This window comes from Aedes albopictus, chromosome 2, assembly GCF_035046485.1.
Source record: "Aedes albopictus strain Foshan chromosome 2, AalbF5, whole genome shotgun sequence".
NCBI classification, from domain to species: Eukaryota; Metazoa; Arthropoda; class Insecta; order Diptera; family Culicidae; genus Aedes; species Aedes albopictus.
In genome coordinates, this window is record NC_085137.1 from 48,509,462 (window position 1) to 48,528,775 (window position 19,314).

At 41.7% G+C, this 19,314-nt stretch overlaps 1 protein-coding gene across 2 annotated transcripts; it reads right to left on the reverse strand.

The window, feature by feature from the left end:
* Positions 1–3,293: 3,293 nt before the first annotated feature.
* On the reverse strand, positions 3,294–9,957 carry LOC109409116 (uncharacterized; the record flags this gene model as incomplete). 2 transcript variants are annotated; one of them, XM_029871213.2, is given in 9 exon segments in its annotated part: positions 3,294–4,205; positions 4,274–6,867; positions 8,136–8,239; positions 8,303–8,424; positions 8,510–8,952; positions 9,018–9,188; positions 9,259–9,413; positions 9,482–9,723; positions 9,795–9,957. In XM_029871213.2, coding segments are annotated over 9 exon segments (4,771 nt in total), but the record flags the coding sequence as incomplete, so codon positions are not given.
* Between the last annotated feature and the right edge of the window lie 9,357 nt (positions 9,958–19,314).

Here is a 19,314-nt window from a genome sequence, read left to right on the forward strand (position 1 = left end):
AAACTAACTTGAAGAAATGGCTAGAAACGTTCTACAAGGCTATCTTAACTATCGTTCAAAAAATAAAGATGTTAACAAGTGTAAGCCTTGTGCAGTTTTCACTGTGTGGCCCAATGACAACCAGTACTTATACCAGTGGAAGTATATTCGGTAGACGTAAGGTCCATAGACCTGGTGTTTTCTTAAGCGTTTGCTTTATTGTTGACAGGCACCACAGTGTTTGCATAACTAGCAGATGTTGCTTTAATCTGCTTTTGAAGTCCTTCGCGTGGAATCTTTTCTTCTTGACGTTCAGAACATCCTCCAGAGCATACAGGTTCATCCCGATGATTTCCTTCACGACGACCGGAATGCATTTCGGTTCGAACTTGCTGTTGATCTGGTCCACCTTCGAAGAGTGTACGAACTACCAAGTCTCCGACTTTGAACGCTACACTGATCTTGTGCGAAGGTCGTATCGCTGCTTGATTCGCTTGATGATGAGTTTTTAGGTTCTGCGCATCGCTACCTTTGGACTTTCTGACGCGATGAGCTTTTTTTACTGCGTGTACAAATCTCTATACAAAAACAGGTTCGGTGCAAAGTTGAATTCGTGTAGACTGACGACTGTTGCCTCGTGTGGAGCAGCGTTTATCACCGTTGTAATTGTTGATAGATTCTCGTCTTGCTCCGAAGTCCACCGATATCTTTTTCCCAAGGAGTCTTCGCCGGCTTCCATCTGAGGTATCATCTTATTACCTGGTGCTTCACACGCTTTGCAGGTAGCACGTTTTCGTAGATCCCCTGCTGCATATGTGAAGCGCTGCAGCCGGTTTGTCGTAGAATCTTCGGAACAGCTGAAATATATCTTCTTTCGGGATGACTCCACTTATGATACACTATTCCAACTTCGCCCTTGCAGCGATAGTTCTTAAACAGGGTGTCGTTTACTATGTGGATATCCGAGAACTTAGCTCTTTCGCTGTTCATTTTGTTCACTAGCTTTCTGTACCACGGATCCTGAACCTGATCTACCGTGAATACTGCTTCAGCTACTGTTCTTGGAAGCGCATTCGGACGCAACAAACAGGCTGTCGGGTTCTTCAATGACTTTAGGCAACTGAGCGCCGTATGATCGCAATGAACAATGAACCGGATTCCTTCCACATATCCTCTGAATTTCTCGATCGTTTGGATCATTGCAAGGCACTCCTACTCCGTTATCGAGTACTTCTTCTCTAATACTGACAGTTTTTGCGACAAATAGCTTACTGGGTGCCGTTAATCTTCTGCGTAAACACTGCTCCGATTACCGTGTCACAGGCGTCGCATGCTACAACGAATGGTTTCTGTTGTATTCCGCCATCAAAAGGACCGGTTTTGAAACCAGAGCAGCTAGAGAAAGACTTCTGCAGCTATGGAATTCCAACGGAACTTAGTCATGCCTGATGTTAGTTTCTATAGTGGAGGTGCGAGAACCCTGTGATGAAGCATCGTTTCAAGTTGCAAACCCCAAAGAATCGCTAGAGTTCCTTGCCGTCGTTGGAATTAGGAACACAACTTGGCCTTCTCCGATGAAACCGTGAAATTCGCTCAACCTAGCCAACAGGCTACTTCCTGCGAATGGCAGATTACTAGAATTCTGCAAGCATTCGATGAGTGGTTCATGATGAGTCAGTCGCAAACGGACGTATCCTACCTTTCACAATTCTACCCAAAGTTTTTGGTATTTTGGGAGTTCTAGTTCAAAAAGAAGTGCCAGGTGGCACGAGCATACCAAGCCATCGAACAGCAAACACCTTTGAGCATTTCAATACAAATTGTATTGAAAACGAGGTAACAAAGTCTACACTGCCAAAATCATCAACTCTACGAAGGATTTCCTCAACAAAATAAAATCAATCAGACACACTATGCATAAAGCTGCCGACGTGCAGTTCAGTTTGAAAAAGTTTTTGTATTCTCATAGCATTATCCATTATTGATCTTAAACAAACACCTACTGGCTAAAATATGAATTCCATAGGAGCAAACTCAATCGAAAGTTCCATTCCTCACAACACACACACTTACTATCTAACAACAACGTTCGAAACCATCCGCGCACACTTCCCTACTGTACAAAAATAAGAAGAAAGAAAACTAATTAAGAGGTTAGCTTACCATAAGCTGATTTAGTCTCACTATTCGATAGCGTTGTATTGACCGCAACTAAGCTACTACAACAACAACAGTACGTACACTCGAGCATCGTGGCTCTGGCCAAAAATCTTTCAGCCAACACCACACTTGAGATCATCAATTTATACAGTAGTAGTATCTTCTAATTTAAAACATTCTATTTTTGTATCTTCCCAATGCAATTTTTAACCAAATTGGGTTCATAAAATAAAACATTCCGAAACATCAGATCCTACAAAGAAAATAAACTTCCAGTTCTAGCACTTCTCAATTTCTTTTAAGGGTAAGTGGAGCAGGCAGGGACATAGTTGTTCCCTGTGCGATGGACTTGTTTATTTATAAAGTTCATATCAAGATAGTTAGGAATCTTGATGTATGTAGTTAATATTTTGTTATATGACATGTTTGGATGCAATACTTGATATTATCAAGAAATTCATCCAAAGTTTTGTGCTCCAGATATTGAAAAGTTTAATTTGTAGTGCAATGATTGGCGTCAAATCTCACAGAGGTAGTGAACATATCATGTCAATCAATGCACACCAAAGCATGGTTTGAACGGAAAAGACTCCACTATAGTCCAGCAACCGAACAGGAAACAACTATGTCCATAACCTGCCACACTTACCCAATCCCTGCGTTTGTCGTTTCCCGGATTCACCTTCCGACGGATTAACGTTTTCCTTGCATTCAACAACCAATTTTCGGTTCATTCCTTTCGCTTCTCCTTCAACTGCCTGCGCGCTATTACACAACACTGACTGAAGTAATGCTCTTATGAATGTAGTAGTTGGTAGGTAGATATTGATAAGTTAGAGCTAAAATTAACAACAGTTACCTATCGAGCTGGCCACTCTTCAATTCTCACCTGTTGGTAATGTTGATACTGGTGGGTACAGCAGTGGCAGTTGCAGCGGTGGCGTTGTTATTGCCACTTCCGGCCGTTCCGGACGAAGAAGGAACAACTAATGTAGCTGTGTTGGCGCTGCTGACCGTCACCGCTGTCATTTGGTTGTTGTCGTTGACAGCAGAAGCAGCAGCAGCACTAGCAACGGCAGGAGTTACTTGAAAGAATTTTATACTGTTGGTCGCCACTGTCGCTGTTGTCCCGTGTGAATCCAGCTGCTGCTGACTTTGCTGCTGTTGTTGTTGCTGCTGATGCTGCTGTTGCAGCTGCTGGGCTCGAATACTGACCGCTGGTATCCGTTGGATGCCTCCTTTGCTATTTACAATTGTAGTGGCACCGGACGATGCTCCCAATATACTTTGCACATTCGTTGCCGTTTGCTGTTGTTGCTGTTGCTGTTGAAGAGCGCCAACGCTGTTGATCAACTTCTGCTGCTGGATCGGCTGGATGATGTTCACAACTTTGGGATTCAGCTGCGCCAAGAACTGCCCTCGACTGTTCTTGATGTTGGCGTACACTATCCGATTTTTGTCAGCATCGAACAACATGTTGACCGCTTTTTCGAACTTCACGTTCTGCTGCTGCTGCCCTCCAGCCGTACCGGAAGTCGTCTGCACCTGGCCACCATCCGTCGTCGTTTGGAACTGCGCTATCTGTTGTCCCTGCTGCTGCTGTTGTAACAGGTTGGAATTGATGGAAATCTTTCCGTGTGGTGAAGCTGCTGCTGCAGCGGCCATCAGCTGTCCGGCTGCCTGGTGTATCAGCTGAGGAGACGATGTCAGTATGATCTTGTTCTGGGTCGCCTGCTGGGGATTTTGACTGGTTGCCGATAGAATTGTGATCGGCAGCCCAGCGGCGTTCTGTATCGTGCTGTACGTGGTTCCACTCGTTCCCTGCTGTTGCTGCTGCTGCTGTTGTAGTTGCTGTTGCTGGACCACTTGAGCAGCCGCCGCAGCCGTTGCAGCCGTCGTTCCATGGTTCGCCGGGGTAGCGGACTTGACGATCATTTTCTGCGAAACCAGAGCCTTGGTTATCATTTCGAACTGCTTTTTGCTGAGATCGCCGGCTTTCTGACCGGAAGCAGCCAGTTTCTGATTTATAAGCGTATGCAGCTTGGGGTTGATGACATTTTGTTTCACTAAAATGGGAGAGAAAAACATATGTTTAGGTACCTAGATATGTAGTATGGTCTCAACTCAAACTCACCTGTCTTATCGTTCGGTCCGTTGATCTGCTTCTTGAGCGGAGACTGCCCCGTCGGAGTGGCCGTCGTTAGCACGTACGTTTCACCCTGGTGCGTATGTGTGGCATGCTGAAGCTGTATGTGCTGCTGCTGTTGTTGGCCTTGTTGCTGAAGTGCTTGCTTCGTAATGGCCATCTGATTCCCACTGACGGTGACGATGTTTCCTCCTCCACTGGTGGCTATCTGTTGCATCTGCTGTTGGGACAATACGATCGGGGTCGTATGCTGCACGATGTAGCTGGAGGTGGGAGTCGAGGTGCCACTGCTACTGGCGCTGCCGGTATTTCCGGTTAGAGTGATCTGACCGGACAGGGGATGCTGCTGTTGATGCTGATGGGCGGTTACTACTGGGATTGTTGTTTGGGATGATACGGCGGCCAAGGGATTCAACACGGTTGAGGTGGCTTGGCTTGGTTGGACCACTTGCACCGACGGAGATGTGATCAGGAATGATGTGGATGCCGCGGCTGGAGACGCTGTGGCAGTGGTATGAGAAACAGCTTGCAGGTAGTTGAGAGGTTCGAGCTTGATTTGCGGGGCTGAGAGAGAATGTTGCTGGTAGGTGCTTCCAACTGCCGGAACGGAAGTATTGGTTTGCAGGTGAGGTGCCGATTGGGACGAAGCGGACGGAGAACACGCGGCAAGCAACTCGTCGGGAGGCTCGATTTTGATCTGATCGGCGGGTATTGTCGCTGAGATGGGATCGGAGTCTTCCTCCACTTTAACCTCCGGATCTGCCGTAGGAACAGCTTCAACTCCTTCTGCCTTTTCACCATCCAAAGGAGCATGTCCATCAGAATCGGACAGCTTTTTGAAGATTTCTTCCGACGGTGGATTCCGCACGGCGAAGAAACTACTCCCCACCAGATAGTTACAGCGCTTCAGAATCTTCCTTCGTTTGCTCTTGTAACGTTCAACGTTTGCCAACCGATCGTAACCGACCAACTCTGAGCAGTATCCGACTTTGTGGACCGGCAGTCCTTCGACGGGCGTGGGACTGACGAGTTCATTCATGGCTAAAGGATCTTCCTTTACGTCAGCACCGGTGCCCGCACCGGCCTCGTCTGCCGTCTCCAACTGATTCAATATTCCGTCTTCCAGGATTCCGTTCCAGAAATTGCTTGTCTGGTTCAACGACTTCATGTCGTCAATTTGGCACTCTTGCAAGATCTTGTCCAGCATCTTTTCGTCCTCGTTGGACTCGCTCAAACTGAGGTTCAGATCATTCAAACTATCCCCACTGAGATTGTTATCCGAATTGGAACAAGTTTCCAGCTTGATCCCCAACTCATCCGTTGCGTCCTTCGCCACTGCCGCCGGTTCCAATCCCAACGGATGGGGTTCCACCAAACTGTCCAGCGCGAATTGCTTCGTCCTGTATACACTTTCGGTAGAATTGAAAATGTCCCCAGGAAGTTCAGCATCCAGCGCTTGCAACTCCAGCGCTATCCGGTTGGCATCCGTTTGGAACAACGGATCATCGTCCAGCAATCCGTCCTCAATAAGCGGCATCGGTTCCGGCGTTTTAGGTCGAAAGTGTAGCCAACTAGACTGGATGTCGTTCAACAGATCCGTATACACACTGGCAATAGCTTTGCTGTCCGCAGAGGATGTCGCCGTCTCGTCCAAGCCCGTGTCCACATTCAACCGACTACTGCTGGATGCATCCGGCGACATACATGACGTCCCCCCAGGTGCCGTCGTTTTCTGCTGGAGTGCTCTCAACGACTGCTGCAGCAACTGCTGCTGATACTGGGATACTGCTCGATTCTGCAAACTATTGTTAATACTATTGCTAAACGATTGGTTAAAATTGTTTCTACTATTGATGACGTTACTGCTACTACTGCTGCTGCTGCTGTTGCTGTTGCTATTGTTGCTAATCCGATTCCTATAGCTATTATTTACATTGTCTATCATGTGCTCGTAATCTTCCAGGACTTCCTGTTTCACTGTCACAATGCCACCAGCTTCACTTTTTATCACATTATTTTCTGAGTTATTCACACTAACGCTAGTACTGCTACTGCTACCACTATTACTACTAATTACAAACGTCGACGAGGACGTTCCACCTGCCGCAACCGCCGATGTCCTTTCATCACTACACTTTTCCTGTTTCACTTCCACTTCCTCCGACAGGCCGTCGGTTTTTATTCTTCGGGCCAACCCGAAATTGGCCATGAACAGATCATCCATGTCCGTTTCTTCTTTGATCACTAGTTGTCTTGTTCGTTTCACACCACCACTATTCGCGGCTAGTGCCGATTCCAGTTCGTTCCACTTTCGCTCCATCTGGCTGATGACAGTCGTTGAGGTTGATGTTGCCGTGGCCGTGGGTGCCGTTAGTGCAGCGGAACCGGCACTGGACGGCACCGGGATGACGATGCTTTCCTCCTCGGGTTCCATGGCAACGGCCGCCGCTGGGGTTGTTTCCGATTCGATGATCTTGTAGTCCAACCGGGACCACAGATCGTCCAAATCGGTAGAGACGCGATCAATTATCACCCGGCCGCCGCGACCGATCCTTCTCCGGGCGAATCCGATGCAGCGGGGTCTGCGGATGAGAAAATGGTTTATCAGTAATACAGCTGGAAAAACTAGAGTAACATCTGGCCACTATAATGCATGAAGCACTAAAGGTGAACCGGAAGGGTCGATGAGGGATTCCTCTGGAAACTGTTCCAGATTTTTTTCAGAAATTCTTCCAAGAATTTGTCCTGAAATTCCTTCAGAAATTCCCCCGGGAGTTTCTCCAGAAATTTATACGGGAATTCGTCCAGAAAGTCCTAGGGGAATTTCGCCAGAAATTCTTACGAGAATTTATCCAGATATTCCTCCGGGATTTCCGAGAATCTAAATATGCTTCCAAAAATTCCCAAGAGAAATTCTTCAGAGAAACTTTAAGAAATTCTTGCAGAGAATCCTCAATAATTTCCCTCGAGGATGATTCAAGACATTCCCACACACACACATAATTCTCAAGAAATTCCCTCAGAGATTACTCAAGAAATTTCCTAAAAGAATCCTCAAGGAGTTGCTTCAGTGGACCATCAAAAAACTCCTGGAGAAAGTCCTGAAGCAATTCCTGGAGTTAATCCCGAAACAATTCCCGGGGGAATTCCCAAAAGAATTTCCGAAGGAATATCCGAAGAAATTCTTGGAGGAGTCCCCGAAAGAATTTCTGGAGGAATCCCCGAAGGAATTCCTGGAGGAATGTCCGAAAAAAAATCCTGGAGGAATTTCCGAAAGAAGTCCTGGAAGAATTTCCTAAGAATTTATTGGAGGAATCCCCGAAGGAATTCCTATATAAATTACCGAAAGAATTCCTTGAAGGAATATTCCCGAAAAAATTCCTGAAGAAACTCCTGGTGGAATCCCCCAAACGAATTCTGGAGGAATATCCGAAGAAATACTTGAGGAGTCCATGAAGAAATTCCTGGCGGAATTCCCGAGGAAATTCCTGGAAGAATACCCGAAGAAATTACTGGAGGAAACCCTGTAAGTATTTCTGGAGGAATCCCCGAAGAAATTCTTGGAGGAGTCCCCGAAGGAATTCCTGGAGGAATCTCTTAGAGAAGTGTTTGTCTTATGTTGAATTGTATTTTAGATGTATCAGGTACCTATTGAAGTTCTCAAGTAATTGTACGGTAACTTGGTTATTGTCCTCAGGTTCTAACATCCAAAGAGGGCAATTAATTAATTGCAGCAACATTACTCTTCCTGTTACAATAATAGACTACAGATCAGGCAGAGAAAATCTGAGTCCCATGGAAAAACAGGAATAACCTACGGATGCTTAGTTTTGAATAACAAAAATCATACCTGGGATGTCGCAAGGATGTGAGGGCAAACCGATAACGAAGATCCGCTTTTCCGTTTTCCTCCTTCGAAACCCACGGCCAATCGCCGAAGCCTTTCGTAATGGGCTGAAATAAAATATGAAAATGAATTCTTTCCACATATCTACAACGGATCTCTCCCTCTCTTACCCTATGGTATTGACTAAGTTTACTCCGCCGAAATGCATACGCGTACTCCTCCTCCGGAGCGGTGGTTCCTTGCAGGTTTGCAAGCTCCTCCTCGTCGGAAGATAACGCCGGATCGACAGTACCTAAAACAGAATCTAGTTCAAAAACCAACACTACAACCAGTCACCAGTATCATCATCTTATGCTTATTCAATACCACACACTTACCACTGCTCAAACCGGCCCCAACGGCGGCATCCCCTCGTGCACTAGCACCGGACGCCGCCGCGATACCACCCAGCCCACCAACGCCGGTTCCAGCCGGATGGTACTGGTAGTGGTGGTAACCACCGACTCCTCCCGTTCCAACACCAGCCGAACCCAGCCCAGCAGCGGAGCTACCGGTCACCGTCGCACTGCTGCCCGATGACCGTTCCTTTTGTATTTTGTGCTTCCGTTTCTTGTACTGGCGTTTCTCTTTCCGACTGCTGCTCAGACTTTCGCTGTCACGCTTGCTGGAACTGGTTCCACCGACGTGATGATGGTAATGGGACGATGATGATGACGGACCGTGATACGGACCCGATCCACTGGTTCCTGCTCCGGCCGAACCGCTGAGTGTGGAGTGATGCGACGAATACTGGTTCGAGTAGATCGGTGCAAACGCAGGTCTGGAAAAACATAAAACCAATAAGGGACGACGTTCGCAAAAACCACCCAACGATCCTCAACTAACCTTGACGCCTTGGTCGCATTTGCCGTGAACTCCGACAAAAGTTGACCATTGAAGTCCTGCGTCTGGTAGCGTTTTTCATAGATCTCGATACCGAGATGCAGCTGCTCGCGCTTGATCTTCTCTCGCCTCTTGATCATCTCCAGAAGGGTAACCGCTCGGCTCAGGTCCCGCCTAGAATTGAAAAAAACGCGAAATTTTATTCCGACTGCTGCAAACGATTCGATTCCGACTGCGAACAAACCTCAGCTTCAACATCTTCTCGTAGGAAGATTCGTCGTTCTTTCGATTCTTCCTGGTTTGCATCTTCTCGGTTCGCCTTCGGAATGCCAGATACGGATTGTTCGGCGTGGTGTTTCCCCTGGTTTCCGTCTTCACCGACAGGATTAGTGGATGTTGCTGGAATTCGAATGTTATGTAAATTAGCATCAATAATTCAACGAGTGTTACGTTATCCCGGTGCTTACCGTTTTCAGCCGCTTGTTGAGCCAGTAGTCGTACACTGCTATACTCAGCTCGTCGTCCTGCTTGAGGAGGGCTTTGGCTTCGTTCAGCGTGACCACCGTCTGGCCGGAGCTTTTCTCCAGTCGGTCCATCATCGTTTCGAACTTGAGCGGATCTAGATCCAGCCGTTTGTTCTGCGTGTTGACCCACTGCTCGTCCGCGCTGTCCATGTCGTAATCGGGCACGTCCTGTTCCAGGTTGAGCGCTGCTAAAACATCGAATCGAAAGATTTTCACTTAGAACGAACGTGCGTATCATAGCGGAGTTAACACTTACGCTGCATGTGGATCATCTGCTTGGGCATTTTGTAGTCCGTCGGGTAATACTTTTCGTAGAACTCCGAATCGGTGGCCTCGAACACCTCCGGCGTGGGAATGATTAGACCGGTGCATATCGCTCGCTGCAGATGATGTTCCTAGAATTAGAGATAAGTAAGAGAGTATAAATATCTATTCTTAGGTATATAGAGGGTCTGTGTCATAAATTAATTTGACATAAGGTCACTTGGCATAAAGACATTTAAAACTATACGATATATTAAGATCTAGTTTAATACAGAAAAATCGCTTGGAAGTCAGTAAGCAAGTACCATATACCGCAGCCCTATGGGTGAGGAATACCCTTAACTGTAGATAGTAGGGGCAACCGTATGTTTACTCTACTATCTATATCCTTTATACCATATAGACAAGTGTTTTATCTTTATTATAGAGACTTTCACTGATTTTTCTTTTCTAAACTTCATAAAAATTAAATGGTTTTAAAAGTGTTACATCCTGGAGTTCGGGGTGGCCGAGACACATGGTACACTCTGAAGAATTTTCACGTCCGGTTTACGTGAAATATCACGTAACTCATCCTTATTCTGAAAATCTCAAAAGTTACGTGACATTGGTAACCTTCACTCGATAACCATGTCTTACGCACTACCCTGTCTGGTCAAATCTACCATATCTTCATGTAAATCGATTTAATGCGTTTGTGTTAGTGTACTTTCGACTTGGAAGTCTCCGTGAAACGAAAGTTACGTGAATTTCCGGTGCGAAAAAAAATCAATATGGCGCCGAGAAGTAAGTTGGTGCACAAACTCCTTACTTATAGAAAGTTGCTGGAAGTATTGAAAGGTAATTTAGTTCCTCAAGGCAATATGCAGTAATGAATAGTGATTTTTCATTTTTCAATAATTTCAGAAGCTGAAATAGATGTTATGTATTCTGATGGTGTCGGAGGACCAGTTCAGCGAGGGTTTAGAAGCTGAACTAAGAAGATTTTAAATTACAATCCTTGGGTTTGTTTGAAATCATCCAATCTTGGAGAATCAGTAATGATATTTTTACGATAGAGTAAAATCTCTGCTTTTTCATTGCATTTTGTGAGGATTTTAAAACTTTTGCCTCTTCAAATACGTTGCAAGCTGGTGCGGCTGCTCTATTTTGATTCAAAAATCACGTATAAATAAAGTGAAATTCATGTAGAACTAACTATGGTTTCATGTAAAATTTACCTAAGATTCCAGTAGCTCTCACCTACATTTCACGTAAACAATGCGTAAAATTCATGTCAAATTTACCTGAACTATCACGTCGATTACCGAATCTCAAATATGCCCAGCTACCTGAAATTCCGGCGAAGGCTACGTGAAAAATATGGTGGACGAAAACTACCTATCTTTTCACGTAAATCGGACGTGAAAATTCTTCAGAGTGTAGTGTAATGATACTCCAGGTGTAAACGAATAACAAATTAAAACGTAACTTTATTTACATAAAAGATTACATCTCGCGTTACATTTGAAAAGGGCCTATCCCTAGAACGTAAACATTGAGAAAAATCGATGCAAACATTTTCCATCACATTTCCTATTCGTATTTCACAGTTTTCGAATTTTTCAACATGCATTTCGTTTTAATGACACAAGAATAGATGTATCTATGCTTCAATAATCGAGTTTAAATTAAAAATTATCAAAAAAGTATGAAAAATTATAGATAAACATGTTAAGCTAATTTGAAAAGTTTCACCCAGGGTACGCCTTATTGTGAGTCTTTCTAAAATTTTCTTAGCGTGGATTGGTCCCCCGAGTGAGTCCGTTGTTGACATCGTGTCAAGGCTTGGCCGTTTTTGACAGAGAGAACTCTCTCTCTCGGCGCTCGAGCCGAGAGCCGTTCGGAAAATTTTCGGTTGTCGGCCCTTTAAACGAGAGGACCAGCAAATGAAAACAAAATTTTACCGTTACTGGCCCATTAGGAGCACGGGTTTATGAATGATTGGGAAAAAAAGCAATGTTCGGCCGTTTTGAAGGTGGGGTTTATTTTGATAAGATTAACGGTTAGGCGGGTAATGTTTGCACAGTATGTTACTGTTGGGGGGTGCTATTGAAAGGTATCAAAATCGATTTGTTTACATTTTAGGGATAGGCCCTTTTCAAATGTAACGCGAGACATTACGCGACACGTACACGGTAGGGCGACTACAATACTTCTAATCCTAATGTCTGCCTTTGTGCTTCAACCGATCGCATATTGAAATGCTATCGGTGAGCAAGCAGAGCGGCGAGAAACGCGAGACTGTTCAGTGGTTCTCAACAAAAAGCTATACAAGAATATCCCCAGAAAATAAGCGTTGAAAGCATCACCTTTGCATGAGAAAACACTTATTGACAGCAGCTTTCATCTTAGCAGCTTCAATGCTAAAAATTGATTTATTTATTTACAAATTATGACCTAATCACAATATTTCGAACTTTTCATTTTCATTTTCATTTTGCAACATTTGGTGGAGCACGTCAATCCACAGCTGAATATAATGGAAGGGTAATGACCGTAATAGCCCGTGCGGACCAAATGAACACCATCGGAGGGGTGAGGTATGGGTTGGAGAAAGGAATTGGAGTAGACTTGACAACAGTGATGAAAATATGAAATTCATTTTTTTTTGGTTTATATTTATGTGTATTTTAACTTATAGCTAATTCTACACTTCTGAAATTCAATGAAACATATGGGTTTAACTCAATGTTCTCCATTTCATTGGATAATTGACATCGGGTTTAACTATTTGATTGGTTATCTTTGGATGAAAAATATGCAAATTAATTTTGACTTGAAAATAATTTGAGTCACAAATCACAGTCAGCTGTTAATGAAAATTCAAAGACTAGTAACCCGAGCAGGGAATGAGAACAAACCCATAACAAATTGATAACTCATTTTTTTGTTGATAACAAAATGAAATCAAAATAAGTTTTCTTTCCGAATTGTTTTTATTTAATATCAAATTGAGATATAATTTTGTTATCATTTCAAAAACTCAATGATAACAAGATTTGATTTCAAAAATCCAAAAAAGGTTTAATATGCTTTATTAATATTAATTATATTCACAAAATATTTGTTAAATCTACCAGAGTATTTTACTTACATATTGACACAAAATTTATAATTTGCTGATTCTGGGTAATGGTCATGCTATTGATTTAAATTGGCTTGAACTTCAGTAAGTCTTTTTAGGGTGACTGGATATTATCGACAGGTTTGTTCTCTTCGTTATGAGGGGGTATTCATCGGCCAAGTTGCCTGAAACTTGGTTGTATAGCTTGGTTGGGAAAGATTTGAGGCCAACTTTGAATTCAACAGGTTTCAAAAAGCCTTCCATGACGAAGAGAACAAAACTACCCAGAATACAAAAGTTCCCAGATATCAGTTATTTCAATCTAAACATATTGCCAAATATTTTTAAACTTTTAAGTTCTATACTGAAGGCAAATGAAGTTAGATATGACCAACCGAAGTAATTCACGGTCATTCTACTGTTGAAGGTCACATATTTTACCTTTATAAAGTATTCTCGCGCGAAAAAGGATACATTGTAGCTCCGTACCAAAATGAAGAATCTCATGATGTTTGAAGTTTTGAAAATAACACAGATATTTATCATACATGAAAATGATGAATGCCATTTCACTTATTGTTATGCCAAACGGCCATTTTGCCAATCGACTATTATGCCAGATTATGCCATTTGGCCATTATACCAAAAGACTATGCCAAACGACATTATGCCATACCCGATAGAATTATTGTAGTAAAATATTTTTCCTATTTGATGCCTTATTTTTTCAATGACATCTTTTTCCCCGGGTAACGAAGAAAAAGGCTGAGAAGCCGAATGCGACTCAATTCGTTGCTCGATGTCATTCAATTTGAGTCCCGATGCCTGTGGCTCTGGGATGTCGTGAACATCTCCCACATTTGTTTTGCTGCAGTGCATATAATCAGAAGGAAAAGCTAAAATATAATTACCTATACAAAAATATTAAGGGCAGTTGTCCTTTGACTCCAAATTTACTTTTCTTTGTCACTCCAATGTCTATCATTAATCTTTTAGTTGAATCATGATATAGTTATGCTGCATATCTATGAGGATATCATATCCGATTTCCATACAATTTTTCTTCGTTTAGGCTCCAAATTAGAAATGACTGTTGCTGAAATGTTAATTACAATCGATAATACTACGGCATTAATAGGTGCGATATTCTGATGATATCGTATCAAACAAAACAAGTTTTCAATCACGAGATTCTTCTAAATTTGAAATAAAATCTAATTTAAATTTTTACTTATTCATGTAAATTAATGCCTAATAAAATATCAAAATGAATACTAAATTTGTTATTAATTTTTAGTTATTATCATTTAGATTTGATAACTCCCTGAAAACTGCGTATGATATCAAGTCGTAAAATGTAGATAACAAAATGAGATATCAATTTGTTATCAATGAGAACTCATTCTGATTTCAATTAGATATTCCAGTACATTATTTTGTTATTATTTTTGTTATGTTAACACTTAAGTCATACAAAATGAAAACTCACTTTGTTATCAAAATTCGTGATATCTAAATAACTCAATTTAACTAGATTGTAGTATACCTAGAGTTAGAGCAGATTTATAGTATTTACTTGATAATCGAATTTTGTTGTTCCTAATGTAAATCTTTAGTAGTTTAGTTTTGTTTCCTTGCCCTGATATAAAGTATATGTAAGTATACTGACAGGATACCGTATTCAATAAAATTACAATTACAATTACAATTCAGCTAGTTCTCATTCGCTGCTCGGGAAACGTAACAATACATGGTGTGCCAAAAACCGTTATTAACAAATAAAAATGTCAACCCATATGGCACCCGGCATTCGAAAGATATACTATTCTAGTAGCTCTTCTGAAAATTTGAAAATGTTTCATCGAGGGAAACTAAAGTTTTTGTAATTTGAAGATTTTGAGCCATTTCTATAGAATTTTCTTATATGAGTAAATATGCGCGCACGATGTGCCTGAAACCTCTATTAACAAATAAGAATATACACCACATTGCCACCCGGCATTCGAAAGATATACTATTTTAGCATACTATTTTAGCAAAATTTGAAAATGTTTTATCGAGGGAAACGAAAGTTTTTGCTGTTTGAAGATTTTCCTTTATTTTTATAGAATTGTGAAATCCCATGTTTTTCATTATTGTTTTTGTGAATTTCACCGAAATCATTATTTGGGATTAATTTCACGTCGAATACAGCAATACTTGCATAAAAAATATAAAATTTTTGTCTGCTTCGATATAACGTACACTTCGATATAACGTACAAAGAGAAAAGTTTTTTGTACGTTATATCGAAGAGTACCTGTACTCTATAAAAATTATACAAGAATATGCCCAAAAATGAAGTAAACAGATTTCTGAGAGTTGTTCCTTCCTAGATTTCCGCAGAAGTTTTTCACGATATTTCCTATATGCTTCCAGAGTTCCTCACTGGATTCCTCCTAAAGATCCATCCAAAATTATTCAAAGCTCGTTCACGAATGTCACTTAGTTGTATTCCGGAATAGCTTTTCATTTTACCTCGGGATTTTCTCCGATTGTTACCTGAATCTCTTGGATTTCCTCCCGTAGCTGCTCCCAGGATTTCATGAAGTTTTCAGAGTTCTCCTTGGATGTCATCCCTATTTTCTCTCGAAATTAATCTTAGATTTTTTTTTCAATATGCCTCATTTTTTTTCTAATTTTTTTTCTGCAATTCCTGTCGAGATTTTTTCAACAAGAGTAATAAGACTGCAGAGTTTCTCGCAAAATTTTACTTGGATTCCCTCGAATGTTTTTTTGATTTTCTTATAAAGACTTCGTAAGTTATCAAAGTAGAAATTCTGTGGAAAACCCGTGGAAAAATCCCTGCAAGAACTCTCGGAGTATGTATCTATTAAAGAAATCCCCAAAGGAGTATTCAGAATTTCGGGACAGTCTCTGGTAAAGATTCCGGAAAGCGTTATGGGAATGCAGAGAAAATCACTTCAAGAAATCCGGTAAACTACACAACCTACAGTCTGGCTCAGAAAGAAATCACGGGATTCAACGATAAATATCAGCAATAGCTTATGTAGGAATTTTAGAAGGCACCCCGAAATAAAAACCTAACGAGAAAGTCCAGGGTAAATTCAGATAAACCACGATAAACTCTGAGAGACACCCCAGGACCAACATCGGAAGGATTCTTCTGAGCGATGTTCCAGAGGAAATTCAGATAGAAATCTCAGGTAAAAATTCAAAATAAACCCTGCGAGAACCTTTAGGAAATATCCCAACTTAAAGTCCTGTATGAAACCTGCGGGAAAAATACTCTAGAAGAAAGCGTACAGAAATTTCTTGAAGATGTTACAGGAAAAACTTTTGAAGAAATCTCGGAAGAAGCTCTTGCTGAAAAACTTCGTGAAAAACTCCTAAAAAATCCTTGGAAGAACTCTGCAAGACATCCCAGGAATAACTCCTGTAGCAACTATGGAACACTGGAAGGAATCGCGTAAAATTTCCGAGAGGGATCCCGATAGAAATTCTAGGACAAATTCTGCAACAACTTCTACGATTTATCCCGGTAGAAATTCTTATAGAGAACTCGGGATAAATTCTGGTAGAATGCCTACGAAAATTACTTTCAGCAAAACGCAGGAGAAACTCCAGGAAAAATCTCACGAGGGGCTCTGAGAGCTATACCGGGAAGAAATTCTGTAGCATCACCGTGAAAAAAATCTAGGAGAAATCGGTCGGAATTCAAGAGTCCTGGGGAAAATTGCTGAAAGGAATCCGAGAGCTGACGTAAATACGGAAGGAATTTTGTGAGAAAAGCAGCGAGGAATTCCAGGAGGTATTTCTAAAAAAGTTCTTGAAAGAAACCTTGATGGAATTTCTGGAAAAAAAAAACCTTGAAGCGGAATTTCAATATGGATTTAACCTTCCGTAACTCGCGCGGTTGGTCACCCCTGTCAGCACCGCGCTAACGCTGAACACAAAAAGCGAGATTTTTTCAACGTGTTGTACAGAATACAATAACGCGATCGCTCGAAAGTTAAACATCCAGGTTCATCTACGTCCACGTGGAATTTACAGCATCTTATCGGAATCGTCGGCTTGTTGGAAATATTCCATGAGGCTAGGAGCCTTCCTTATGTTCCACGATTATCCACATTCCTTGTTAATTTAGGTTGCTTTGTGAAAAATTCAGAGGAATTTTTACCGCCATCACAGAATCACAAGCTTAGCATTGTCAGGCACAAAACAAGCAACAGAAGGCGAGGCGATTACTCTCTATCCCAACTGGTTACTTTTCAACTCGTGATCGTGAATAATCGATTATTCCTAACCCAAAATCGAAACTTTTTGATGGTAGATATTCAATAGCGTTGCAGTGTTTACCGGCCATTGCAGATTCGAAACCTACGTCGGATAGCAAGTGATTCAACGGACCGACCTTCCTCTACGATCCGGAAGATAGTTGGCTAACGATTAACCGTTTTATTTTATCAAAAATCTGTATCAATAAAACAATTTTCTGTATCGCCGTATTTGAGGGTAAAGCAGTCACCTAGTCCTAGATTTGAATAGAAACTAATAAAAATGTACTACTTTTTGATGGTTTTCATTTTTTATTTGCATTTTTTTTTTCCTAAAACATGCCTGAAAACTAGGGGCAAGACACTGTGCAAACGGGAGCAACTCTGAGAAATTCTGAGTTACTCTTTTTATCGATGATCGACAAAATTTGATGAAAGACATCCCTACCTAATACTGCAATTTTCATTCAGCACACGCAACACTTTGTAGTTTGACATTGGTGCCAGATCACACTTTGGCATAAATGGGAGAAATTGTGAGGAACTGTGAGGAATTCTGAGCAACACCTCGAACACAGATTTGCTCTCGTTAGATCTGTCCTGCCCCTAGCCTGAAAATGATCAAATTAAGAACAATTTAAATTAAATTTCATAATTCTTTAAAGTTTAACCAGCAATAATTTATTGAATTTTCATGAAATTTATTGGAAATAATTTTAAATGTAATGCTTCCTGGAGAAATCTGTATTTTGCTGTACTCTGTATGCTGGCTGTATTAGAAGGTCAAAGATCTGTATAATACAGAAAAATCTGTATATTTGGCATCTCTTATTATTATTGGCTCTTTATTTGGGGATTTTCAGCCCGAGGCTGGTTCATCCCCGCTTTGGCATCTCTGCTACAGAGTCACACCAGAAATGAATGATGGTTTGTTGTAGCAGGGTAAGCTACACTCACTGTAGATCTTCGGTATACAACATGATGGTTGTTTGTTATATCGTGACAAAAGCCTGGCAAGTCCACGAACATTTCAAGCATAACTTTTCAATCCGACGTAACTCGCAAATGTAAACAAATCCGGGTTTTCAGCTGCATGTATGATTCATAAAGCAAATTAAAGAATGCACATCAATGTTTGATGATTTATTGCTTAATTTGTTTAACCAATTATACTTTTCGAAACGACGTATCTAACTTTTTTGATGTTTACAACTTTGCTGATACATACACCGTTTTGATATACACTAAAACCTCCATTTAGGTAATGAGTCGGGACTGCCTAAATAGAATTTTTACCTAAATGGATTCATTACTAGGGTTACTAGGGAGAGTTACTAGGAGATTTGAAGGAGATCATGCGGAGTTTCAAATGGCTTTCAATTAGTTTCAGGAGGGGGCGGGTTTCAGGAGGAAAGGGGCTTCAGGGGTGTTTTCGGGGGTTTTGGAGGGTCTTAGATCACAATTGTCATTTAAATGACTAGCTGGGCACGAAACACGAAAAACCTTGCGAAAAACCTTGCAAAATTCCGCCAGACTGAAAAAAATATTGAATGTCGGGTCAAAGTCGGGTCAATTTTTATCGTATGTTGGGCCATTGTTGGACCAACATCGAACAACTGTTGAGTCTATATTGGGTTTGGTGGCCAAAATAAAAACAGGTGACTGATAGGTTGATGTCGGGTTTGACGTCATCAGTGCTGGAGCTGATATCAATGGAATGATGGAAGGATGGTTTATTATCTCAATTTCTGCTGGCACTTTTCAACCTGCATGGGGGGTGTTAAGGGGGCAACATTGCACCCCCTCCCCCCATACCCACCTCCTAACACCACTCACTACTTCTTTCCCATAAACCAGTCTTATACCTAATCTTGATTACTCCAACTGATTTGAACACAATCAAATTCCATTTAGGTAACGTTACCTAAATGGAGGGACCTAAATAGATTTTACCTAAATGGATCCTACCTAAATGGAGGTTTGAGTGTATGGGAAAAGCAAACGACGTATCTAGACAAAATTCAAAGCAAGAGATACACCAAACTGGCACCATACAAAAGCGACGTATCTGGCATGACGTATCTCTAACCAACCCGGTGTATGTGTATTTTTGTCAAAAATCATTGTGA